This window comes from Malaclemys terrapin, chromosome 7, assembly GCF_027887155.1.
Source record: "Malaclemys terrapin pileata isolate rMalTer1 chromosome 7, rMalTer1.hap1, whole genome shotgun sequence".
Classification (NCBI taxonomy): Eukaryota; Metazoa; Chordata; order Testudines; family Emydidae; genus Malaclemys; species Malaclemys terrapin.
The window spans coordinates 97502330-97530214 of record NC_071511.1 but is presented as its reverse complement, the minus strand read 5'-3'; the positions used below and the strand labels follow the sequence as shown (position 1 = coordinate 97530214).

General features: G+C 44.5%; 1 protein-coding gene across 1 annotated transcript in view; it reads right to left on the bottom strand.

Annotated features, from left to right (window-relative positions):
• Window positions 1-27885, bottom strand: part of CC2D2B (coiled-coil and C2 domain containing 2B) — a 106845-nt gene that overhangs the window by 64321 nt on the left and 14639 nt on the right. The window contains exons 6-14 of the mRNA XM_054033473.1: window positions 26502-26581; window positions 26152-26229; window positions 24162-24254; window positions 20897-21083; window positions 18410-18546; window positions 18155-18280; window positions 9353-9562; window positions 7060-7157; window positions 362-502 (exon numbers count right to left, since the gene is read on the bottom strand). Coding sequence (XP_053889448.1) covers window positions 362-502; window positions 7060-7157; window positions 9353-9562; window positions 18155-18280; window positions 18410-18546; window positions 20897-21083; window positions 24162-24254; window positions 26152-26229; window positions 26502-26581 — 1150 coding nt within the window. The remainder of the gene's footprint in view (window positions 1-361; window positions 503-7059; window positions 7158-9352; window positions 9563-18154; window positions 18281-18409; window positions 18547-20896; window positions 21084-24161; window positions 24255-26151; window positions 26230-26501; window positions 26582-27885) is intronic.

Genomic DNA, 27885 nt, shown 5'->3' with positions numbered 1-27885 from the left:
AGAATTTACAGTTCCTAATTTTACATCTTGACTGGGAGGAGACTCTCCTCTTATATCTGGAACAGATCAGACCAGCACCCAGAAAGCAGAGAGAGTATCAGTTGACTGAATAGCTTATTCCATTACCCAAATTTGGTACTTAATATCTAAACTTTTCCTTTCTTTTCATTATCACCAATGTTAATACTTATAAGTATATATTTTTGAAAAATTATTTGTATTCTTACAGTATACAAAATATACTCTCTGTAATATGTGCTACAGATGTAGGTTATCTTTAATTGGCAATTTCAATATAACTCCTTTACACAGAGTTAAAGACATTTCAAAGACACTCTGAAAGGATATCATATCAACTTACTTTTGAAACTGTAATTTTACAGGTGTACTTGTATATTCTTGCTGTCTACGTACAGATTTTATTTGTTTCCAGACTTTTAACATACTATGTATTAAAGAAATATCTTTTTGCTGTTCTAGGTCATACAATTTCTTGGTATCTCTGCAATAAAAATATATAACAAAAAGATAATCTAATTCTCTGATAACAAAAATCAGAGACTCTATAATTATACTGCCAAACTTCAAGTTTTAAATAGAACACTTATATTTAAAATACTTTATTTCACAGGCACAGACTTAGTTTATTAAAATCTGCATATTCATTTTCCATCGATTCTTTCCACATACACTAGCAGATTTTTTTCAGATACAGCACACAGCAATGTGAATTTGGTCCTTTGCCTGCATTAAGTGGGAAAGGGAAGAAAAATATGCAAGAACAGTATGCAGGTTTCTGGAATACAAAAAGATTTACTGTACAAATCTGGGGAAAAAAAAGTCTGGCATGGTGACTAATTAATATGGGAATAAAATGAGAAACCATATCTTATTCTCTACATTTGTTCCTTAAAATTCTGTCAGTGAGCCATAATTACTGAGGTGAGGACTGAACAAAGGTAACCTGAGATTCTGGTTTGTAGATATTCAGGCAGAAATTTGTTAAACTGTCAGACTTCCCTGCTTAGTATCTTGGGTGTTACATAGGAGATTAAAAGAATAATATTGCTTTGTTGTGGTATTACTTTCTGCCTAATAGCCTCTGTATAAATATCAACTATTTTTGTTTAGAGATGGCCTCAAACCAAAACTCTAGAACCAAATGGCCCATAAATTCTGGGGAGGTTCTGATATGGATCCAAGTACTTTGCAGGTCAGGCCCATACTTCTTTCTACTTCTCATGATTTGGTGGGCATGTAAGCCTCTTTTCACTACACAAACTGTAGAAAAATATCTAAAAAGAAACTAAATTCCTGTATTATTAGATGCAAACAATAAAGACTCCTCTGGAGTCTTGTTACTTAGACTGGAGCCCAGACTCTAGGACCCTATAAGGTGGGAGGATCCCAGAGCTCAGACTAGAGCCTCAGCCCAAACACCTATGAGCCTGAATCAGCTGGCACAGGCCAGCTGCGGGTGTCTAATTGCAGTGTAGACATACCCAAGTTGGTATACAGCCCTGGGCCTGCTCTAAGAGTAGGAGAATTGTAGAATTCCACCAAGAGAAGTGAAGCACCAGGCCTGGCACCTCTGTGGGTACACTTAGCCCTGGTCTACACTACAACTTTAATTCGGATTTATCAGCTTTAATTCGAATTAACCCTGTAACCGTCCACACAACGACGCCATTTAATTCGATGTAAAGGGCCCTTTAAATCGATTTCTGTACTCCACCCCAACGAGCGGAGTAGCGCCAAAATCGATTTTAGCAATTCGAATTAGGGTTAGTGTGGCCGCAATTCGATGGTATTGGCCTCCGGGAGCTATCCCACAGTGCATCATTGTGACCGCTCTGGACAGCAATCCGAACTCGGATGCACTGGCCAGGTAGACAGGAAAAGCCCCGCGAACATTTGAACTTCATTTCCTGTTTGCCCAGCGTGGAGAGCACAGGTGACCACAGATACCTCATCAGCACAGGTAACCATGCAGGCTGATAATCGAAAAAGAGCACCAGCATGGACCGTGAGGGAGGTACTGGATCTGATCGCTGTATGGGGAGAGGATTCAGTGCTTGCAGAACTTCGTTCTAAAAGACGAAATGCAAAAACTTTTGAAAAAATTTCCAAGGGCATGATGGAGAGAAGCCACAATAGGGACTCTGAGCAGTGCCGCGTGAAGGTCAAGGAGCTCAGACAAGCCTATCAAAAAACAAAGGAGGCAAACGGTCGCCCCGGGTCAGAGCCGCGGACATGCCGCTACTACGCCGAGCTGCATGCAATTCTAGGGGGGGCTGCCACCACTACCCCACCTTTGTTCGTGGATTCTGGGTCGGGGATAGTCTCGACGCCTGAGGATTCTGCCGATGGGGTAGAGGAGGAGGAGGAGGAGGATGAGCTTGCAGAGAGCACACAGCACTCCATTCTCCCCAACAGCCAGGATCTTTTTATCACCCTGACTGAAGTACCCTCCCAAGCCTCCCAAGCCAGTACCCAAGACTCTGACCCCATGGAAGGGACCTCAGGTGAGTTTACCTTTTAAAATATAAAACTTGTTTTAAAAGCAAACGGTTTTTAATGATTACTTTGCCTGACTTTGCATTCGCGGTCAGTTCAGCTACTGGAAAAGTCTGTTAACGTGTCTGGGGATGGAGCGGAAATCCTCCAGGGACATCTCCATGAAGCTCTCCTGGGGGTACTCCGAAAGCCTTGCCAGAAGGTTTCTGGGCAGTGCATCCTTATTCCCTCCTCCATGGTAGGACACTTGACCACGCCATGCTTGCAGCAAGTAATCTGGTATCATTGCCTGACAAAGCCTGGCAGCGTATGGTCCCGGTGTTTGCTGGCATTCAAGCAACATCCGTTCTTTATCTTGTTGTGTAATCCTCAGGAGAGTGATATCACTCCTGGTAACCTGGTTGAAATACGGGAACTTAATTAAGGGGACAGAGGTGGCCGTTCCTACTGGGCTGTTTGCCTGTGGCGGAAAATAAATCCTTCCCTGCAGTTAGCCAAGCGCAGATGGGAAATTGGCCCTGAAGTTTTCCGCGTTTGGCTAGCAGGGATCTTCCCTGTTACCAGCCACGCGGTGGGGGGAGGGTACCGTGATCATCCCAGAGAATTCATGGCGAGGGGGGGGGTCGGCGGCGGGGGGGGGGTAGTTTGGTGCCTGCAGGGATCTTCCCTGATACCAGCCATGCGGTGGGGGGAGGGGTACCGTGATCATCCCAGAGAATTCATGGCGGGGGGGGGTTAGTTTGTTTTCTGGTGCTGCTGAATGTTAACAGAAAAAACGCAGCACTCTACTTGCCTGAAGGGGCCCAGACAAGCCCCCCCACACTGCCTCCCCCCCAACTGGCTGAGATTGGCCAGGCTTCTGCAGCACTCTACAGGCTATGCTTGGTATGTGGGAAAGGAGGGTGCAGAAGCTGTAAAACAATGGCTTACCATGGCCGCATGCAAGCCGAATTCTGTTGCCCAGACCTGTGATCTCTAGCAGCAAAGCCACAAGCACTCAGCATTAAGAGGCAAAATGCGACCTTGCACAGAAATCACATGTGCTATGTAATGTGAACAGTGTTGGTCACCGTGAAAGAGTATAAGCATTGTTCTGCAAAATGTAGCTTTTAAAACAATTCTCTCTTTTTTCCCCTCCCTACAGCAGCTGCAAATTCCTCAAGCCTCCCTCCTCCATCCCGAAGGTTATCACAGATAAGGCGTCGTAAGAAGAAGACGCGGGAGGACATGTTTTCTGAAATTATGCAATCCAGCAGGAGTGACAGAGCTCATCTGAATGAGTGGAAGGAAACAGTTTCAAAGTATAGGAAAGAAGTCAGTGAACGTGAGGAGAGGAGGGACCAACGTGAGGAGAGGAGGGACCAACGTGAGGAGAGGAGAGACGATCGAGATGAGAGATGGCGGCAGGAAGACCAGAGGATGAAGGATGCAACGCTGGGGCTGCTCCGGCGTCTGGTGGAGGTTCAGGAACGGCTGCTGGAAAACAGACTGCCGCTTCAGCCCCTGTTCCACCCTCCCCCCTCCCCATGTTCCGTATCCTCCTCACCCAGACGTGTAAGAACGCGGGGGGGGGGGGAGGCTCCGTACACCTTCCCATTCCACCCCAGTAGACAGCCCAAGCAAAAGGCTGTCATTTTTTTAACCTTTTCTTTGTGGCTTTTTCCTTCCCAGCAATCCTCCTCCCAAATACCACCCGGGTTCCCTCCCTCTTTTTCTAATCTATTAATAAAGAATAAATGATTTTTAAATGATAGTGACTTTATTTGGTTTGAAAGAAAGCTGGGGGAAGGGGCAGGGTGGGTTCCTTACAGAAAATCAGTCAGTAAAGGGGGAGGGTTTTCATGAAGGAGAAACAAACAGATATTTCACACGGTAGCCTGGCCAGCCATGAAACTGGTTTTCAAAGCTTCTCTGATGCACAGCGCTTCATGGTGTGATCTTCTAATCGCCCTGGTGTCTGGCTGCGCGTAATCAGCAGCCAGGCGATTTGCCTCAGCCTCCCACCCCGCCATAAAGGTCTCCCCCTTACTTTCACAGAGATTGTGGAGCACACAGCAAGCAGAAATAACAATGGGGAGATTTCTTTGGCTGAGGTCAGAGCGAGTCAATAATGAACGCCAGCGACCTTTTAAACGGCCAAATGCACATTCTACCACCATTCTGCACTTGCTTAGCCTGTAGTTAAACAGCTCCTGACTCCTGTCCAGGCTGCCTGTGTATGGCTTCATAAGCCATGGCATTAAGGGGTAGGCTGGGTCCCCAAGAATAACTATGGGCATTTCAACATCCCCAACGGTTATTTTCTGGTCCGGAAAGTAAGTCCCTTGCTGCAGCCCTTTAAACAGAGTAGTGTTCCTGAAGACGCGAGCGTCATGAACCCTTCTCGCCCAGCCCGCGTTGATGTTGGTGAAACGTCCCTTGTGATCCACAAGTGCTTGCAGCACCATTGAAAAGTACCCCTTGCGGTTTATGTACTCGGTGGCTTGGTGCTCCGGTGCCAAGATAGGGATATGGGTTCCGTCTATTGCCCCACCACAGTTAGGGAATCCCATTGCAGCAAAACCATCCACTATAGCCTGCACATTTCCCAGAGTCACTAACTTTCGTAGCAGCACCTGAGTGATTGCTTTGGCTACTTGCATCACAGCAGCCCCCACCGTAGATTTGCCCACTCCAAATTGATTCCCGACTGACCGGTAGCTGTCTGGCGTTGCAAGCTTCCACAGGGCTATCGCCACGCGCTTCTCAACTGTGAGGGCTGCTCTCATCTTGGTATTCTGGCGTTTCAGGGCAGGAGACAGCAAGTCACAAAGTTCCATGAAAGTGCCCTTACGCATGCGAAAGTTCCGCAGCCACTGGGAATCGTCCCAGACCTGCAACACTATGCGGTCCCACCAGTCTGTGCTTGTTTCCCTTGCCCAGAATCGGCGTTCCATGGATAGAATCTGCCCCATTAACAACATGATCTCCAAAGCACCGGGGCCTGTGGTTTCACTGAATTCTGTGTCCGTGTCCGTGTCCATGTCCTCATCATGCTTGTCGCTGCGCTGCCGCCGCCGCTGCCTCCTCGCCTCGTTTTTCTGGTCCTGGCTGAGCATAAACTCCACGAGAACGCGCGAGGTGTTTGCAATATTCATGAGTGCTGTCTTGACCTCAGCGGGCTCCATGCTTGCCGTGGTATGGAGTCTGCAGTGTTCACCCACCCAGGAAAAAAGGCGCGAAAATGGTTGTCTGCCGTCCGTTGCTTTCATGCAGGGAGGGAGGGAGGGAGGAAGTGAGGCTGTACCCAGAACCACCTGCGACGATGTTTTTTGTCCCATCAGGCACTGGGATCTTAACCCACAATCCCAATGGGCGCAGGAGACTGCGGGAACTATGGGATAGCTATGGAATTGCTACCCACAGTGCAACGGTGCAGAAATCGACGCTAGCCCCGGTACTTGGACGCACACCACCGAATTACTGTGCTAGTGTGGCCGCACTCATTTCGACTTTATACAACCTGTTTCTCAAATCCGAATTATCTAAATTCGGATTAATCCCGTAGTGTAGACATACCCTTAGACAGCCCAGAGAAGCATCACAGGTACAGTTAAGCCTTGAACAGTGACACCTGTTGCCCTTACCCATGCAAGTAGTTCCACAGACTTCAATAGGATTACTTGCATAAGGAAAGAGAATATCTAATATATAAATAGAATTTCTGTAGCATGATATAGCTAAATATATTGTTAAATATATCAAACAACTCTGTTATATCCAATTTCCACATTCACCATAACAAAAATTTTATATTATAATTTGCATATCATACAACTTTCTTGTTTCCAATAAGTGAACACTTTCCAGTTACTTGAAAGAGGCTGTTCTACAGCACAACGTCGTTCCAAAGACAAGTCATCTGGTGCTTTATGGTCTGTGTTTGAAATGTACTGTTTGTCTAAAATATAAGATTCTTGAAATAAGGACTGTGTATTTCTCTAGGCTTTGTACAGTGCTGAGCATGCTGTTATCACCAAATAATAAAAAAAAATTAAATATACTATGCCATGAGACTTTCACCACTATAACTGCTACTGTGCATCAGCTCCTGCAGAAAAGTCACATAATGTAGTTTTAATTCTGTCTCTCTGTGGGAAAAGAAGTTAAATTGGTCATGATAGATGCTGGGAATGGGAATAATGGAAAATACTGGAAATGTGGACGTTTCAAGTTAAGGTCAGGAACTGTATGAAGAATTTTATTTTTTTAAATTTAAAATTAAACCAAATATAAGCAACTCCAAAATCTATTTCAGCAGCCTTTTATCATTAATATTTAAAAACAAATCCAGAAGCTTATGTACAGTTCTCATAACAAATGTAGTAGTTGTATGTTTAGAAAATAGTGCAGTATTACAATAGTTATGCATTATAAAATGGATGTTTATTAAGGAATTCTAAGGAGTAGATTGAATAGAGATATAAGTTGTCAAAAGAAAACTCAGAACTGACAGTTGCATAGTGTAGTTGTAATATGCTTGGTTCTTTTCAATTACATTACCTTATTTGCCATTGGTAGTCATCTAAAGTTTTCCTGCTCAGTTGGCTTGCTTCCAAACTACTTTCTATTATTTTGGTAGCATTTATTAATGCTTTAAGCTGTAATAAAAATCCCATACATTGTTTTGAAAAAGTTAAAAACTTTTCTGCTGATTAGTGATAAGTTCCTACTGCATTCGGCAAAAGTTCCTACTGCATTCGGCAAAACTAATAAAAATATTAATGTATTATGCTGATGAAATACCAAACATAATCATACCTAAAAGGTACAAAGAAATCCATTACAGATGAAATGGCAGCTTTACCTTTACTTTTTCTGATTTTTGTACTGTTAATTCAGACCCTTTTGATCAGTTTTTGTATTCGATTTTCAGTGCTACCGAAAACTATAAAATGTAGATTATTTATCAGAGAACCCAAAATGTCATATTCAGGTCTTTCTCAAAGATGTGTATTTTGGCAACTTTGTTTTAAAAAAAAATATTAACAGGGAGATCAAAAGGTTTAGGAGTAGTAAACACCATTCTTATCCTGGTATGATTGAGAAGCAACTACATGAGTGGAAATTTGAATTTCTAGCACTTTGAAGGTTTTCCACATGAGTGTAGTGTGGTTACAGCCTGGTACTTTTGTTAGTAAAGGTAAAGGGCCAGATTGTCAGTCCCTTAGCCACATTGTTGAGCAGTATAGTTTTACGGAAGTCAATATTAAGGGGCTCACAATCTGGCTCGAAGTAAACAACATCAAATATGCATCTGAATCAGAGGATATTTACTTAGAGAGACTTGACTTTCTAGCATATTGGGAGACTGAACCTTTGCAACCAAATTAAGAGGTATTTTTTCATCATCTTGATCAGTGAACATTTTCATACAAGGCTTCTATTAATAGTAATTAAATATTAACCGCATTAATAAATCCTTGTGAGTCAAACAGAGAATATACCCCTATTTTTCTTAAATGAACTTTTAGGGCAAAGATCTATATTATCTTTTCTTATTTAATTATGAAATGTTCAGTGTCACATAAGCCAATAACCCAACACATCTGAATTAGTTTGAAAAAATGTTTTATAGTGCAAAGATTTAGTTTCACCAGCTGGCAAAATGAGCTGCTAACTACAGGTATAGCCACATTGGGGAGTGTCTCAGTTATTCCCATGAACACAAAAATGTTGCCAGCCAATTATGCATGTCTTCCATAGACTGTAACTCTCCCCTGTCTTCTCTTATACCTCCCAGCCTTTACCCCTTAGCCTGCTCTGTCACCACATCATACCTCACCCTTCTGATTCTTCCCTTCTCTTTTGTACTGCCTGGGTGCCAGCAAGGGGAGAACTGAGAGCACAGAAGAGACAATCTTCCAGCTCTCAAGCTCTACATCACAGTGGTCCCCAGTGACTGGGGGTACATCTACACTACAGGGGGGAGTCGATTTAAGATACGCAAATTCAGCTACGTGAATAGCGTAGCTGAATTCGACGTATCGCAGCCGACTTACCCTGCTGTGAGGACGGCGGCAAAATCGACTTCTGCGGCTTTCTGTCGGCGGCGCTTACTCCCACCTCCGCTGGTGGAGTAAGAGCGCCGATTCGGGGATCGATTGTCGGGACGCGATAAATCGATCCCCGAGAGGTCGATTTCTACCCGCCAATTCAGGCGGGTAGTGTAGACCTAGCCTGGGAAAAGCAATTGCAGGAAGAATCCTGGTCAGCCCCTGTATCCCTGGGCCAGAGTACATTCCGTGCAGATATAATCTGAGAATTTAGGGGCCAGCCTCCAACGAAACTCTACTGAACATATACACACAGTGATTTACAGAGACTTATACATTTGGCTAAATTGAGGTGGATTTTCACATGGACAGCAAAAGGCACCTTTCTGAAACCAGGGTGACCGCTACCCTTCTCCAAAGTTTGGGCATGCTAGTTTCTCATTGAAACAGTTATAAGAACATTTTAACATTAGAAAAAATATTTTTCACTAGTTTTGTTCTCAGAAATGGTTGATCCATTTTTCTGAAATTTTATCCCTACCCCCACAAAAAAAATTGACCTGAGGTAGACACCCAGCATAGAATATTTTAGCTCAAAGAGTTTAAATTTGGCAAAGTTCTAAGGAACTGAAAACGGGGTCTTATAATGGAAAATTTTAGGCAAATTTAAGAATAGCCTTTGCTGACAGCTCCACCTACAATTCATACGTACATATACATACACATTTCCATCCCCTCCTGAACTGTGCATCTTTTAATTTTGAAATTGTCCACATTAAAAACATGAAGCATTTTCTTACCTTTTCAGATAGCAAGAGAGCTATATTATGCTGTTGTCTGTTCTGAAAGCATTCATAAAGTTGGAGCAACCTAGCAGCCAACACATGTTCTTGGCTGAAAAGAGGATGGTGGCTGAACAATAAACTTGATATATTGAGATCTAGCTGATAAAGTTCTCCTTGACCCCCTGATTTAGTTATGATGCAGCTTTCCAATTCAGGTTGCATTGCCTGTTTTAAAATAAAATAAAATAAAATAAAATAATGTCTTTATTTCACATATCTTTATAAATATCACGTTGAAAGGCAGTGTTACTTACCAGTAACTGTATCTGTAAGAGTTTTCTTCTTTCAAAATCCAAAACTCTTGTTTCAAAATACAGAGTGATTTCAGTCTGTGGTACTCAACAAAATGGTAGTAACCTTAAACTGCAGTACTTTCTGACTAAAGCCAGCCTCAGACAAACAACAGATTCCCCCTTATACAGACAATAAATGTGAAAGGAGACAATCATGTACTGATGTAATAATAGAATTTGCACTAATATGACACTATCCCCCAAGTATCAAAGCACTTTATAAAAAATGGGTAAGCAATTCACTGATCCCATTTTTTTTAAAAAGGTGGAGCCACAGGGCAGTTAAGTGACTTGTTCAAGATCACATAGTAAGTCAGTGACAGAGCCAGGAATAAAACTTAGTTCTATGTTCTGTATCCATGATAATATGCTAAAACCAATTATCCTAAAATTAAGCACTTTATAATCTGCCAACTGTGCTATTTGAGCCAGATGATTTACAAGCCCTGAATATATTTATAGGCAGTGCCTCAGCCGAAGAAGCAGGAAGTTCCATAGTGCTATTCACTTCACCTAAAAAAAAGCCCAACTAATTGGACTTTATGCCAGTGAAGTACACAGAGGTTATGGGGCAAAATTTAAATCTCCTTTGTACCAGCAGGTCAGGGTACACTGCAGCAACTCTACAGCTATCAGTCTAGTTTATGAGTTGGAATAACTCCTGCCCCTCTCCTTGCAGTAACTGAGTGGTATATTAGGACCACTGGATCTGCATAATTGTAGTCAGTAGCCCACAACATGGGCCATGCCCAGCACCACCTTCTATGCCATCCTTTTTGGGCTGTTGAAGAGCCCACTCCCAATCCCCCACTCAAAGATGTTCAAGATTTCCCTGAATGGCTGCTCTACTCGATAACCTGCTCCACCCACCACTCAAGGTATAACAGATAGCAAGATCTACAGTCCCAAAGAGGAACACAGAACTTTTTGTTAGCAAGTGATCAGAACCACGCTTAAAGCAGCTAAGTAAATTCTATTGACTCGTGGCGAGATATGAAGTGGGCATGACGATGTGGTCAGAAACAATGAGCGGCAAAGATAGGGATGTCTTGCAAGGAAAAGACGGTTACTCACCGTTGTAACTGTTGTTCTTCGAGATGTGTTGCTCATATCCATTCCATTAGGTGTGTGCGCGCCGCGTGCACGATCGTCGGAAGATTTTCTACCCTAGCAACACCAGCGGGTCGGCTGTGGAGCCCCCTAGAGTGGCGCCTTCATGGCGCTGAATATATACCCCAGCCGACCCGGCGCCCCCTCAGTTCCTTCTTGCCGGCTACTCCGACAGTGGGGACGGGGGACGGGTTTGGAATGGATATGAGCAACACATCTCGAAGAACAACAGTTACAACGGTGAGTAACCGTCTTTTCTTCTTCGAGTGCTTGCTCATATCCATTCCATTAGGTGACTCCCAAGCCCAACTTAGGTGGTGGGGTCGGAGTGAGACATTGCTGTGTGCAAAACCGCTGACCCGAATGCAGCATCGTCTCTGGACTGCTGCACTAGTGCATAGTGAGCTGTAAACGTGTGGACTGATGACCAAACCGCCGCTCTACAAATGTCCTGTATCGGAACATGTGCCAGGAAAGCAGTCGAGGAGGCTTGGGCCCTCGTGGAGTGAGCGGTGAGGTGCGGTGCTGAGACGCCTGCCAGGTCATAGCAAGTCCGGATGCAAGACGTAATCCAGGAGGATAGGCGTTGTGAGGAGACCGGTGAGCCTTTCATTCGGTCGGCCACTGCAACGAAGAGTTGCGTCGTCTTTCTAAAGTGCTTTGTGCGGTCAATATAGAAGGCCAGGGCCCTTCGTACGTCCAGGGAATGCAAACGTTGATCCTGGCGAGTGGCATGTGGTTTGGGATAAAAGACCGGGAGAAATATGTCCTGGTTGATATGAAATGGAGAAACCACCTTAGGGAGAAAGGCAGGATGTGGACGAAGCTGCACTTTATCCTTATGGAAAACTGTATAAGGGGGCTCGGATGTAAGCGCCCTGAGTTCAGAAACGCGCCTTGCTGAGGTAATGGCTACGAGGAAGGCTGTCTTCCAGGATAGATACAAAAGTGAACAGGTGGCTAGTGGTTCAAATGGAGGACCTGTGAGTCTGGAGAGAACCAGATTAAGGTCCCACGTCGGGACGGGCTGACGCTGTTGTGGGTACGTCCGGTCTAAGCCCTTGAGGAATCTAACGACCATCGGGTTAGAGAATACCGAGGACGCGAATTCCCCTGGGTGAAAGGCTGATATAGCAGCCAGGTGAACTTTGACTGAAGATATCGCCAACCCTTGCTGTTTTAGGGAGAGGAGATATTCCAAAATGAGAGGAATAGGTGCCTGCAACGGGGGCGTGGCTCGTTGTTCGCACCAACATGAGAACCGTTTCCACTTGGCCAGGTACGTGGTCCGTGTTGAGGGCTTCCTACTGCTCAGCAGAATCTGTTGGACAGAGTGCGAGCATTGCCGCTCTGCCTGGGTGAACCATGGAGCAGCCACGCTGTGAGGTGGAGTGATTGCAGGTCGGGGTGACGCAGCCGACCGTGGTCCTGAGAAATGAGATCCGGACATAATGGAAGCGGGATTGGTGTTTGAACCGAGAGTTCCAACAGTGTGGTGTACCAATGTTGTCTCGGCCACGCTGGAGCGATCAGAATTACCTGTGCCTGGTCTCTGCGCAATTTTAGCAGTACCTTGTGGACCAGAGGAAACGGAGGGAAGGCATAAAACAGGTGGTCTTTCCAGGGAAGGAGAAACGCATCCGAGAGGGAGCCCGGAGCTCGACCTTGTAGGGAGCAGAACACGTGGCACTTCCTGTTGTCTCGAGATGCAAACAGGTCTATCTGGGGAAACCCCCACTTCTTGAAGATGGAATGTATGATGTCCGGACGGATAGACCACTCGTGCGTCTGGAAGGACCTGCTGAGTCGGTCCGCTAGAGTGTTCTGGACTCCAGGGAGGAACGATGCCGTGAGGTGGATTGAGTGGGCGATGCAGAAGTCCCACAGGCGAATGGCCTCTTGGCATAGAATTGACGAACGTGCTCCTCCTTGCTTGTTGATGTAAAACATGGCCGTGGTGTTGTCGATGAAAACTAACACACAACGGCCATGTAGGAGATTGAGGAATGCTTGGCACGCCAGGCGTACCGCCATCAGTTCCCGAACATTGATATGCAGGGCTAACTGGGGTGCGGTCCACAGACCCGGGGTATGGTGTTCGTTGAGATGGGCGCCCCAACCCAGAGATGAAGCGTCTGTGACCAGGTGCAGAGACGGTTGTGGGGTGTGAAATGGCATCCCCTCGCAGACCACACTGTGATCTAGCCACCAGGTGAGGGAGGCCAGGACCGAGTTCGGGACCGTGACCACCATGTTCAGGCTGTCCCGATGTGGGCGGTATATTGATGACACCCAGGTTTGAAGTGGGCGAAGCCGAAGTCTGGCATGCCTGGTTACGTACGTGCAGGAAGCCATGTGACCCAGCAGGGTAAGGCACGACCTCACCGTGGTAGTTGGGAAGACCTGTAGCCCTTGGATGAGGCTCGTGATGGTGCCAAATCGGTTGTCTGGCAGGATGGCTTGTGCACGTCTGGAATCTAGAACTGCGCCTATGAAATCTATTCTCTGGGTAGGTTCTAGAGTGGATTTGTCCTTGTTGAGTAGGATGCCCAACTCGTTGAATGTGTGCACTATTATGTGGACGTGAGCTTGAACTTGCTCCTTGGAGCGACCGCGCACCAGCCAGTCGTCTAGGTACGGGAACACCTGTATCCCTTGCCGACGAAGGTACGCTGCCACGACAGCCATACATTTCGTGAACACCCTTGGGGCCGAGGATAGGCCGAAGGGAAGGACTGCAAATTGGTAGTGCACCGTGTTTACCACGAATCGCAGGAAGCGTCTGTGAGGTGGGTAAATTGAGATGTGAAAGTATGCGTCTTTCATGTCGAGGGCGGCGAACCAGTCTCCAGGATCGAGGGAAGGGATAATGGCCCCCAAAGAGACCATGCGGAACTTCAACTTTACTACGAATTTGTTGAGTCCGCGCAAGTCCAAGATGGGCCACAGCCCTCCTTTGGACTTGGGGATCAGGAAGTAACGGGAATAAAATCCCCTGCCCCTTAACTCTACTGGAACCTCCTCTATGGCCCCCATAGCAAGGAGCGTGGAAACCTCCTGTATAAGAAGTTGCTCGTGAGAAGGGTCCCTGAAGAGGGACGGGGAAGCGGGGTGGGAGGGGGGGATAGAAGAAAACTGGATAGTGTATCCCCTCTCCACCGTGCGGAGGACCCAACGGTCTGAAGTTATAAGGGACCAAGCACGGTGGAAGTGGGAGAGACGATCCCGAAAGGAGGGGGCTGGATCCTGGGGGATGACTGGGGCGCCGTCCTCGACTGCACCTTCAAAAGTTCTGCCTGGGGCCTGAAGGTGGTCTAGGTGGCCCCTGGTTCTGGCCGGGTTGAGGGCCGGCCCACCTTCTTCTACCACCTCGCCCTCGCCTCCGGGTCGAGTCCTGTCTCTGACGAGGCGGGGGGGGGTAGAAGCGCTGAGGCTGCGGCCTAAATGGTCTGCGCTGAGGGCCCACAACATGCATCCCCAGGGAGCGCATGATTGTTCTCGAGTCCTTGAGGCTCTGCAGGCGAGAGTCCGTCTTGTCCGAGAACAATCCATGTCCCTCAAAGGGCAGATCCTGTAGGGTTTGCTGCAGCTCCGGAGGCAAACCCGAAACTTGAAGCCAGGAGATCCTCCGCATAGCGATACCCGAAGCCAGGGTCCTCGCAGCTGAGTCTGCTATGTCCAAGGAGGCCTGCAAGGAGGTCCGAGCCACCTTCTTACCCTCCTCTACCATGGCTCCAAACTCTTCCCTGGACTCTTGGGGAATCAACTCCTTAAACTTCCCCATAGAGTTCCAGGAGTTAAAATTGTAACGGCTCAGTAGCGCCTGTTGGTTCGCCGCTCTTAGTTGCAGCCCTCCGGCTGAGTAAACCTTACGGCCAAACAAATCGAGCCGCTTAGCCTCTTTTGATTTAGGCGCTGCAGCCTGCTGGCCGTGGCGCTCTCATGCGTTCACTGATGCCACCACCAGTGAACACGGTTGGGGGTGGGTATACAAGTACCCGTAGTCCTTAGACGGGACAAAGTACTTCCTTTCCACCCCTCTCGCTGTGGGTGGGATAGAGGCAGGAGTTTGCCATATCGTATCCGCATTGGTTTGTATCGTGCGGATCAGGGGTAGCGCCACCCTCGATGGGGCATCCGCTCCGAGGATGTTCACGATAGGGTCCTGTACTTCCACTATCTCCTCCGCCTGCAGGTCCATATTACGGGCCATCCTACGCAGGAGATCCTGGTGAGCCCGAAGATCTATCGGAGGGGGACCCGTACATGAAGTGCCCGCCACTGCCTCATCCGGAGAGGAGGAGGAAGATGCCTCCGGTGGTACTGGATCCAAGGGGGGGTCCTGATCCCCCTGCTCTTGGGCCGGAGCATCACCTGTACTTGGGTCTATGGTGTCAGGTGGCGTGGACACGGAAGCCTCCATGCCCCCTGGCGGAGGCCGAGAGATGGTGGATTCTGGGGCCCTTCTAACCGAGTGACCCGAGCAAGAGGTCGATGGTATTGGAGCCCCTTGCTCCTGGTGGTACGCCCACGGGGTCCAAAATGACCAGTGAGATGGTCCATGAGAGTGGTCCTCTGCCATCTCCTGCCAATGGCCCAAGTTCCGTTCCTCGGCTTGCCCTTGAGGGGGGTATGCCGATCTCGACAGGTCCTCCGAGGAGCGAGACACCGATCTTGACAGCCATGGCGGTGCCGAGAGAGATGAAACGATCCCCGTGGGCTGCGGTGCCGCACGGTACCGGTCCGGAGATGATCTATCTCTGCGCGGTGCCGGCGAACGGTGCCGGGACCGCGATCGGTGCCGATGACCTCGTCGGTGCCGGGAGCCGGATCTGGACCTCGACGAGGACCTGGAGTATGCCCGGTGCCGGGGGCGGCCTCTCGACGTCGAGCGTCGACCGTAGCGGTGCCGAGAACTACGTCTCGACGTTGATCGGTGCCGACGATCATAGCGGTGCCGAGACGTAGAACGGTGCCGCGACGAAGATCTTGGCCGCGAGTACGACCGGTGCCGAGGTGATATTCGGTGCCGGGACTGCGAGCGGCGTGGGGACCTGCTTCTGGACCTGGACCGGTGCCGAGGTTCCAGCCCTTGTGATGGAGGGCGCATCAAGGCAGGTTTCCCCCTTGACTGGACCGGGCGGGTCAACGGTGCCGTCGGTGCCAGTGGTTGAGGCGGTGCCGGCTCCGTGAGAGCTATCAAGTCTCTCGCCGCCACGAAGGTCTCCGGAGTCGACGGGAGTTGTATTACCGCCGGTCTCGGTGGAGACGCTATCTGCACCGGACTCAACGGCCTCGGTGCCGGAGTCGACAGTGCTGGAGGCACCTGTTTCCGGTGCTCCACCGGCGCACTCGGCTCTACCCCCGGCACTGGGGGAGCCGGCGTCTTCGGCACAGAGGTCCCCGTCTTATGGGCTTTTTTATGCCCCGGGGATAATGACCGGCGTTGAGGTGCCTGCTGCGGTGCCGACGAGGTCCGGTGCCGGGGAGGTTTGTCCGACACCGCCCGCGTTGTCGGCATTGCCGGTGCTGCTGGGGCACTGCGCACCGAGGCGCTAGGTGCCGGGGCCTGGCTCGTAGAAGGAGTGTCCGGGCTAAGTGCCGGCTCCATCAGGAGTTGCCGGAGCCGAAAGTCCCGCTCTTTCTTGGTCCTTGGTCTGAAGGCCTTACAGATCTTGCACTTATCTGTTTGGTGGGACTCTCCCAGGCACTTCAGACAGGAGTCGTGCGGGTCGCTCGTGGGCATAGGTTTAGCGCAGGAGGCGCACTGCTTGAAGCCGGGAGCTCTGGGCATGAGCCCAGGCCCGTGGCCGGGGGAGAAAGGGGGCGACGACCCCCTTAGTCCCCTGGACTATTATAACAAATCTAACAACTTTAAAAACTATTTAACTATTAAACTACAAACACTAGAACTATAACTATAACTACAACTGCGAATAACTAACTAAGCTAGGGAGAGTGGAGAACAGCTATGCCGCGCTCCACAGTTCCAACGACCGTCAGGGGCGGTAAGAAGGAACTGAGGGGGCGCCGGGTCGGCTGGGGTATATATTCAGCGCCATGAAGGCGCCACTCTAGGGGGCTCCACAGCCGACCCGCCGGTGTTGCTAGGGTAGAAAATCTTCCGACGATCGTGCACGCAGCGCGCACACACCTAATGGAATGGATATGAGCAAGCACTCGAAGAAGAACTCTAGAAACAGTCAGGCTTGGGGAGAAAGCTTAAAATGAGGTTTATGTTCTGTTATTTGTGTTACCAAAAGCCAAATCCAAGAAAAAGGGTAAATCTGACCTAATACAAAGTATTTACACTTTATCTGATGCTGGATGGGAATGCCACAGGCTCAAAGAGGCCAAATGTGTGCCTTAACTAGAGTGGCAGGTCGGTTTTGTATGCCTGGATTAAATTACTCTTAAAAGAATTGGATTTATAAATATTCAAGAAAAAATGGAAGATATTAAAATACATTCATTTCAGACTAAACTATATACTCTTATGGGTTGCATTAAGCCTCACTGAAATTGATTAGTATAACAACCATCTTTCATTCAGGTTAAGTATAAAATACAATTGAGCTACTTTATGCAACCAGATAGCTGAAACAATAGAAGTATCACTCAGAATATGGATACATAACAAGGCTTGAGTAACCATGTGACCCAAGAGGTTTCCCTGGCGACTGATAAAGCAAATGCAAGGGCTAAGGCATTAACTGGTGGAACTGTATATGCCTGTGTGTGAGTGAGAAGCAGCAGCAGCAACACCAGAGAAGCTGAGAAAGAAGGCAGCTGAAAGCTGAGGACATTGCCACGCAAGAACTGGTAGTGTGCGAGCTCGAGGAAAAGCTGAGAGAGCACTTTCAGGCTATGTGTTAGCTGGAAAGGGGCTTGGAAGAGTGAGCAAAGAAACTACTGCCTCCTGCTGCTTGATTCCATCTGTGTTCACGGAAACAGATCTTTATGTACATATTTGGTAAATAAATAGGATTGCATCGAAGAAATACCTCACTCTATCATCAACTTCTCCTCTTAATGGAAACAACCTGCTACAACCAGATTTTGGCTACCTGCTCAGGTCAAAAGGTAACAATGCAGTAGAATCCTCAGTGCACAGACTTTTCTGATTTTTTTAATTAAGTGATGAACAGTCTGTGCAATACCAAATGGTTCCATCTAAACAATATTATCACCCCTTCCCGACCCATTCTTGGGACTGACACTCCACGAAAGGGACTTTGAATACTGCCTAATGAAATATTTTGCCATGAAAAAAATACAAGCTATTAATTTTTGTTACATTGTCTAGATAAAGTCCCCTGAATAACTATAGCTGTAAAAAGTAGTAATAGCTGACCTTCTTGTATATTGTCTTTAATCCTGGACCAGTCTTAAGAGGAAAACTTTTTCTGAAGTTCCGTGATTGTTTGATTGGAGAAGGTAATGAAATTATTTCCCCACTTTCTTCAAACCAGTTTTTGCCCTTGTTAGAAATATTTCAGAAGTTCAATATATGTATGACATGTTAAAAAATTCTATACATTTCATTTACTGATTTTATTTTAAATTTTACTTACAACATTTTTAGCTTTTAATAGAACAATATATTTACCCCTTCTTGCTTCAGAAGACGATTTTCCATTTTGTTATAACTTCTCCTACAAATTTCTGGTTTTCTTGGAATATACAATCCTTCATCTTCTAGGATGCGTGGCATCATGCCTCTTGGTAGTTTAAAGCTATGAACCACTTGAGAACAACAATTACTGCATGTAAATTTTCAGCTAAAAGTGATGCAAATAAAATGTTAAACTAAAATTAAAAAAAAAAAGTATTTGTACTGGTCTAATTATTTTTACTTGCAAGCATAAAGCGAAAGAGTGATCAAAAGGATTGTTCTTGATGCTACTGTAAGTAATATTCCATAACTATTTCTAACACAAGAACATAAGTCATATAAGTAATTCTGATAAAATCAGACTGTTCCCAATCCTGTCAGCTTTCTTACTGCTGGAAAAGAAGGCTACCAAGGAGTCAGGTGGCACAGTGACTGAACAACCCTCTTAACCTAAGGGGTGACTCCTTCAGGTGAGGGTTAAGAAAGATTTGGCAGTGCGGTGTGAGGACTGCTGTTGTTACCTGTGCTGAACCACATCTATGAATTAATATTACTACTATTACTACTAATATATAAATACTTTGCATTTATATAGCACATTTCATCTGAGCATATAAAAAATACACAAGGATGAGCATTATTATCCTTATTTTACAGATGAGGAAACTGAGGCACAGACAAGTTTAGTGACTAGCCCAAGACCACAAAGGTTCTGAACTGATGTCAATGGAAGTTTTTCTACTGATGTTGATAGGCTTTGGATGATGAGTTGGTGGCAGTATTAGGAGTAGATGCTTGGATGCTTTTGGAGGAGGAGATGGCCCATATACAGGATGATCTTTCCAGAATCAGGGTATCTCTCCAACCTAAATCTGACCTAAAATATGAGGATCTGGTTTTGAACACCTAATTTATTCCAATTATCTCCTAACATCACCTCCCAGGCTTCTAAGTGGAACAACATAAAAATACAAGAACGTAGTAACCAATGACTCTCAAAACTGGAATCAAAACAACTAGAAACTTGTTACAACTGTTCCAGGTGGGAACACTTAGAGCTTTCATTGACTTACATTAAAATTGCCTTATTTCCTCTGTACTGTAGTTCCCTTGTTAAATCAGCTGCAAGATGACCATAACCCTATTCTTGACAGAGCACACACCTCACAGTTCCTCACTATGTCCACGACTACTCTCCTCCTCTAGCAAGTAAAGATTAATTGGTTATCTAGGCCCTAAGTGAGATCAGATGATTTATTAAAAGAAACCTTTATCATTAAAAAGAACAAGGAGTACTTGTGGCACCTTAGAGACTAATGAATTTATTTGAGCATAAGCTTTCGTGGGCATGCATCTGATGAAGTGGGTTTTAGCCCATGAAAGCTTATGCTCAAATAAATTCGTTAGTCTCTAAGGTGCCACATTCTTTTTGCTGATACAGACTAACACAGCTACCACTCTAAAATCTTTATCATCATCTGGCTCTGTGTATTATTCTTAAATTCTATACAATCTTGGACATATCAGTACGCCGTCTCCCTCTGGAGTTAATGGAAGCTTTGTTATTGACTTCATAGGGAGCAAGGTTAGGCTCCTTAATTTTATTGTACTCTATACTTCCAATAAAAATATTTAAAAAAAAAAATCAAATTAAGATTTCCCCCCTACGTTTCTTTTATCTGCGATTCATTTTTTTAACGGCTTGACAGCCCTAAAAAAAATCCCTCAAAGTTAAAAAAAATTCTCATTATTAAATATATGTAGTTTAGATTAGTAAATTTAGTAATTTAGATTAGTATTGTATAATTTGTAACATTTTGGGGACTGTTTTTTTAACTCTTATTTGTCTTTAAAATACCTAAAATATGACACATTTGGTAGTGTATAAATAATAATTACTTTTTTTTCTGGCAAGAACACTGATTTAACGTTTTAGCTGATCACTACAATTTCCTAAAATTCTCCCCATCTTCTTCTAGTCCATTTTGTCAACTGCTATGGTGGCAATTTCTGTCCAGCCATGAGATATGTACTGAAGCTGCAGTTAAGTTAAGGCAATAGATAAGTTGGTATGGGTTAATGTAGATAAAAAGGTATGTGGCTAGTGGCAGATGGTTAAGATGATTAGATGATATGAGCTGAGAGATAAGACGGTAGATGGTTGCAATTAAGGATCTGAATCACATACCCTCCTTTATTTGCACAATTTATGAAATAATTACACATTTTTGTCATGTAATTTTTGCTTTTTGTAAAATTGAGCTTAGTTCAAATGCTAGAGCTACTAGACTAGAGCACAGATACAGATCTATCTGCATTTGTATCTGCAGACTGGATTCAATATTGGCTCTGAAAGTTTACTTTATTCTTTATCTTCACTTAATTCACCCTGAGAACTGCACATGCCATAATGCTAACAATAGTAATGCCATTCATCATACACTTAATAATTTTCCTAATTTTATATGAAAGGCACAATACCTGGAGAACTGCTTGGCACAAAAAGATGTTCCCATTGCTTGTTAATCTGCAGTTCATTGCATTCATATTCAGCAGCTTTCACTTCAAGCACATCTGGCAATAAAACTTCTTCCACACTGTCAAGCAGAGGACTACTTTCATCATTCAAGACATCAAGATCTCGATGACTGTCATGTATTAATTTCTGCTGTTCATCAAAAAAATCAATTCCATATACACACAAATTAACAGAATGATGTGATATATATGATAAATATCCACATTAGCATAAAAGGATTGCTCGATAAATTAATCTAAATGGACACAGTAATCCTCAGGAAAAGCAAATTTTCTGTTTTGTTTCCCTTGCCTATCTATATTATTTCTATAATGCATATCACTATAGTATCTAAGTGCTGAACAATGAAATAGCCTTCAAACCTAGTTGTACCTTCCATGATAGAAGAGACAGAAAATCCCTGAACTTTGAGTGACATAACTCAGAGTAACCCATCATCCAGAATTCTTTTTTTTTCTTATCTCCAAGAGAGCAAAACATTTTGCACAGAAAGTTAAAAAAAAAAGCTGGCTCTCTGATTAGGAGAAAATGAGCTTCCTTCATATCCTAGAGAAACCAGAATAAAATATAGACCTGTAATACTTGAAAGTTTATATATTTTACTATTTTGTGTGACATTTTTTATATTTCAGAAAGGAAACAGATTCAAACTAATGTATGACCATTTTATTCTGAAAAACAAACAACATTTATTATTTAACTACAGTAGCACCTACTGTGCATTAGGTCTTTCCAAACATTCATGAAACACATTCTGTGTTCTAAGAAGCTCACAGTCTAAGGAATCTACGTTCAATGGGGCTATTCTCGTTTCTAATTTAACCACAAGTGACAGTTTGGGGAATCTATGTACAGCTTATGAATTCTGTTTGAAATTGGTAACTTTCTATATGTATGTATGTCAGACTGCAAACTGCACTTTTTTGGAGCAGGGGGGCTCATCTGATTTCTCTGCTGTCTTTGCTGGACTGAAATTCCAAGAAGTAGTGACATAGGGCCAACAATGGAGGGTCGTTACACTTTTTATGGTCCTTTATATACATGTATACCCCTTGGACAAGGAACTGGCTACCACCCTGGACAAACCAGTTTTTCAAGTTTGAATTTGGTATGAGGGTAGAGGGAGATAACTAAGCAATGGATCACTGGTGGAAGACTGAATACCTGATGAGACTGATCAGCGTACTACAAAGGAGGTTATAAAAGAAAGGGTCTCTCACCAGCCATTTTGGAGAAAGAGGGAAAAAAGACCAGAAGTAGGCTGCGGGAATGAGAGGGACTCCATGTTCTGAAAGAGAAGCCATGTGCAAGAGGGAAGGAGGAGAGGAAGGATGGATGGATCCTAGACTCCTTAAAAAACTCTGACCTGACCCCAAAGAATACTCAAATGTGGTGAGGAAACTGAAGCAGAGAAATGTGTACAGGATTTTTATTATTCTATCCAGATCCCTCCATTTCTTGTACTATCTAAAGTAAAGAGTAATTTTGTTAGAAACCTTTGCAAAGCCTGGTGGTTATGTGCTTCAACTATCACATATCCATGGAGAGGTAAATGTACCCACAAGGCTGGAGCTCTGCTTAAGCAACTGGTGTCTTGGAGGAGTCAGCACTGGTCCTTGAGGCTTACAGCAGCTGAACCATGAGGTCTCACTTCCATGAACGAGTAACAAAGTCTCTTCCCATAAGTGTGCCAAAGAGGCTAAAGAAAAATACAGTGCTGGAGTCTACTCAAACCCAGGGAAGCTTAAAGCACATGGGTCTAGCACAGGGGTGGGCAAACTTTTTGGGCCGAGGGCCACATCTGGGTGGGGAAATTGTATGCAGAGCCGGGGCAAGGGGTTGGGGTGCAGGAGGGGTGCGAGGTGCAGGCAGGGGGCTTAGGGCAGGGAGTTGGGGGGCAGGGTGCAGGAGGGGTTAGGGCTCCGGCACGGCACCACTTACCTAAAGCGGCTCCGGGGTGGCAGCAGCGCGCACCAGGGCCAAGGCAGGCTCCATGCATGCCTGCCCTGTCCCCACGCCGCTCCAGGAAGCACTGCAGCCCCTGGGGAAGGGAGGGGCGGAGGGCTCCGCATGCGCTGCCCTTGCCGCGCCTCCAGAACCTCCAGCGGTTTCCAGCCAATGGGAACTGTGGGAGGCGGTGCCTGGAGGGAAGGGCAACACACGGAGTCCTCTGCTCCCCCGCCTGGGGGCCGCAGGGAAGTGGTACCAGCCGCTTCTGCAGAGCGGCGCGGGGCCCGCGGAGCCACGGGGGACAATCCCGCAGGCCGGATCCAAAGCCCTGAGAGGCTGGATTCGGCCCGTGGGCCATAGTTTGCCCACCCTGGTCTAGCATTTGGCGATTCAAATGCAGCAGTCTGGTGAATGTCTAACATGGGAAGCTTCACCAGGACTGTGGCAACATAAAAAGTATTTGCAGTATTGGGGCCTTAGTTTATTTTAAACTCTACACACTACACACACAAAAGATATTGAGCTCTAGTTGTAGAAAAAGATAGACTACTGATGGATTTATCTTACTATTATTTTGTTCTGCCTTACCAATAGTTTATGATGTCACTTTAAATCTCCAATGTTTTTATAATCCTATGATGCATAGTTGTTTATCCTTTATACAATCCAAATGTTGCATATTATTTAATAATACCAGTGATGTGCATTATAATTTATACAAAAAGTAAGACAAGGTCCCTATCTTGATAAGCTTATAACCAAGTGTTGAAGAGTAAAGACATGATCAACAATGTTTTAGGAGAATTAATGAAACAAAACAAGAGAGGACACAGTTCTCAGAAGGGCATTTTGATTGTGTTTTATTTTATAGGCATAAATTATGGGTAGCAAATATTTGAGTTGTAAAGTGAACCTTTTTTTTCTTTTATATAAATAACTCTTTTGTGCTCAGGAGCAAGACTGGCAATAGAAGCACTTTAACAGCGATCAATGATTGAAAGCCAGCTAACTGAAACAAGTTTTGAGGCGGGATTCATAGGAGAGGAAGTTTTTTGGGGAGACATGAAAGGAGGCACAGAATTACCTGGGGAAAGAGAAAATGTGCCTAGATCTACAGTGATGGGTGCTTTACAATAGTTGATAGATGCTTGAAGGAGAGTGGCATTAGTTAAATTAAGAATACACAAGGACGATTAGATAAATATGAGATTTTTTTAAGGAATTTAGATGACTTTCATGAAGAAAAAAATACTATACCTGGTATGTATTTTTGTCCAAATCTTTTAATTCTGAGCCTTCTTCACCAGTCATAATAAAAAATGTAAAGCCGTCATCTGATAAGATTTCTGTCTAAGGATGAAAAACAAACAAACAAACCCCAAGCAAAAACACTAATCTTCAGCAATCATTATTATTATGTAGCAATGTAAAAATCTTGTATGTAACCAGAAAAAAAATCTTTTTCAGATTTAGGAGTCTAAAATTGTTTTGATTTTCAGTAACTTATCAGAGATGGTCACAAGAAGAAGTTACTTACCTTGTGCAGTAATGATCGTTCTTTGAGATGTGTGTCCCTATGGGTGCTTCATTCTAGGTATATCTGCGTTGCTGCACTGCTGATTGGAGAACTTTTGTAGCAGTGTCCATTCAGCCCATGCATGTGCTGCCCTCTACCTCATGCTCTGCCAAAGGCAAATCCTCCTCAATTCCTTCTCTACTGAAGAGTTATTGCCAAGAACTCTGAGGCAGAGGGGAGGTGGGTGGGTCGTGGAGCACACATAGGGACACACATCTCAAAGAACCATTGTTACTGCACAAGGTGAGTAACTTCTTCTTCTTCAAGTAGTGTCCCTATGGGTGCTCCACTGTGGGTGAGTCCCAAGCAGGACCTCCCACTGAAGGATGGGGCTTCAGAGTCGAGTCTGTCATGGATGACAGAACTGTGGTGCCGACTCAGGCATCTGCAGGAGAGTCCCCCAATATGACATAAGTGTGTGCAGATGCTCAGGTAGCGGCTTTGCAGATTTCTGATATAGGGATACCCCAGGCAAAGGCAACAGACAAGAGACTGATCTCATAGAGTGTACTGTGGATGGGGGTGCTAAACTGTGAATCTGGTAACAGAGTTTGATATAGTTCAAGACCCATTTGGAGAGTCTTTGAGCTGAAATCGCTGGGCCTTTCAACCTATCCGCAATGGAGAGGAAGATTATTGGAGATTTTCTAAAAACTCTTCTCCTGCCAAATAGGCTAAGGCTCTCCTAACGTTGGGCATATGGAGCATGGTTTCCCTATCCTCCTGATGAGGCTTGGGATAAAAGGTTGGAAGGTGAATCAGTTGGTTCACATGAAATGCAAAGGTCACCTTGGGAGTGAACTTCGGATGTGGTCTAAACGTGACTTTGTGAGGGAAGAACACTGTGAAGGAGGGATTCGCCAGAGCCGCTATCTCCCCTATCCTTCTTGCCGAGGTGATGGCAATCAGGAATGTTGAGAGACATTGATACCATTATACACACACAAACTGACCAAAAATAATTCCATCAACAATTATCAAAATTTACAGATAGACAAAGTAAGAAAAATGCTGCTTGAGAACTTATGAGTTTGACTTAAGGGTATTTACTTTCTAAGTTTTGACATATGATATTGAAAATTTGCGTTTTAACAGTTATAAAGCTTTGACTTTTTGAATGTCAACACCTACTGTAATTAAATAATTATTGCTCACCCCCTGTTGTCTGACCCCCATAATTTCCTGCAATTGTGAAAATGTAAGTCAATAAAAATGGGGCAAATGCTTAAAAATAAACGCTATTATCTATCACATTTATAAAAAATAAAATAAAATAAAATTCTGCCAAGTCTGGCCATTATGCACAACATTCTGCACCTCTCTTGTGCAGGATCAAACCTTATGAATCACAAAAAAGTCAGAAAATGCAAATGCAGCATTCAGGTTATATAGTTAAGCTCATAAAAATTCAAAAATTCAACAGTTAACATTTCAACAGTAATGTTAATTTGGCTGCAATGGATATCTGGAATATTTATATATACATTCAATAACAAACAGCAATATATTAACCAACAAATGAGTAACAAAATGTGAGTAGATGCATGTCATGCATCATAGTTAAAGATACTATTGGAAATTTAACTCATGCATTTTTTGCACTGAACTGAATATAATGTATATAGCTTACTTATTTTGTTTACTATCTGCAATATTTGTAAAATTTATTACCTCAGTCCTCACTTCAAGGTTTTTCTGGTATATTTTAGTATCAGAGAGGCTTTTGTCTGTGGACTTTTCTTGTACAACCTAAAACAAGAGGTATAGTATTATACTTATTTTCTACAGAAACAACCAACACAACCATTGTTCTGAAAAGCACGCAGAAAGTCAAAAACTTAATTCACTTACAACTTTTACAGATCTTATACTTGACTTTTGGAGGTATTCCAAACAGTGTGGCACAGCAGAAAAGTTTTCTAAATTGACTGAACTTTCAGCCTTTCACACACACAAAAAAAGGTAGCTTGTTGCATGTTTCACTTGAACAATAAATTACAAGTACAAGAAAAATAAGTTACCTTGTATGTTTTCAGTTTCTCTCTTACTCTACCTCGTAATGCTTCAGTTACACTCCTTCGTTTTTCTACATCAGCCACATCTAGTGTAAAGCCAGCATAGCACAACATTTTTAACACACCATTTTCAAATAGGCAACACTTCGATATAGCAAAACTAACCTTTTTCAAACCTAACAAAGGCCCTACTCCTCCGAGAGGTGACAATTATTTACATAGTTTTAAGTTTTGAAATTCAGCTTTTTTGACACCGACTTGTCAAACAAAATGTGGTTAATATTGTTATGGGTCAAGCGTATTTTTTATCCTTGCCAACATCAAACAATTAGAGAAACTGGGATCAAACTTTCTAAATAAATTCAACTTTGGAAAGAAAAGTTTCATCTTAAATGTGATTTTTTTTAAAAGTTGTATGTGAACACAAAAGGGTTAATTTCTAATAAAATATAATTGTTTTAATAATTTGGCCTGGAGTCTGAGACAGACTCTCAGATTTATTTTATTAATCAAAATAAATATGTAATAAAAGTAAATAATTGAAACCATTTTGTAGCATTCACTATTTGAATGCTATGCTAATTTTAAAAATGTAGCCCCATCTTAATTTTGAATTAAATTTAAGTCAGTTGTGGAGGGGAGGCTGTATCTCTTATTATGAAAATATTTGCAATGTATTTCACATTTTGTTAAAAATCTCACTCATAAGAATGGCCATACTGGGTCAGACCAAAGGTCCTTATAGCCCTGTCTTCCAACAGTGGCCAGTGCCAGGTGCCCCAGAGGGAATGAACAGAACAGGTAATCATCAAGTGATCAAACATCAAACTCAACATTTTGCAATCACCTTCATTAACTGTTAGTTTGACAACCCTGAAAATATAGAAAAGTATGTATTCACAAAGGGCCCAATTGTTATACCCTTACTCATGGTGAATAATACCTTCCAGGGGTTCTCAAATTTCATTGCACTGCAACCCATCTAACAACAAAATTACTACACGGAGGTGGAGCCCAAGCCCCACTGCTCCGGGTGGGAGGAGAGGGGCCCGGAGCCTTAGCCCTACTGCCCCAGGTGAAAGTAGAGCTTCAGTTTCAACTCTGGGTCCCAGCAAGACTAATGCTGGCCCTGGCAACCCCATTAAAATTGGGTCGTGACCAGTGTACACTCTAATTTTTCCCACGCATGTATGGAATGAATTGGAGGTGATACATAACAAAATTCAACGAGGAGTCCTTGCGACACTTTAGAGACTAACAAATTTATTTGGGCGTAAGCTTTTGTGGGCTAAAACCCACTTCCATCAGATGCATGGAGTGGAACATACAGTAGGGAGGTATAAATACACAGCATATGAAAAGATGGGAGTTGCCTTGCCAAGTGGGGGTC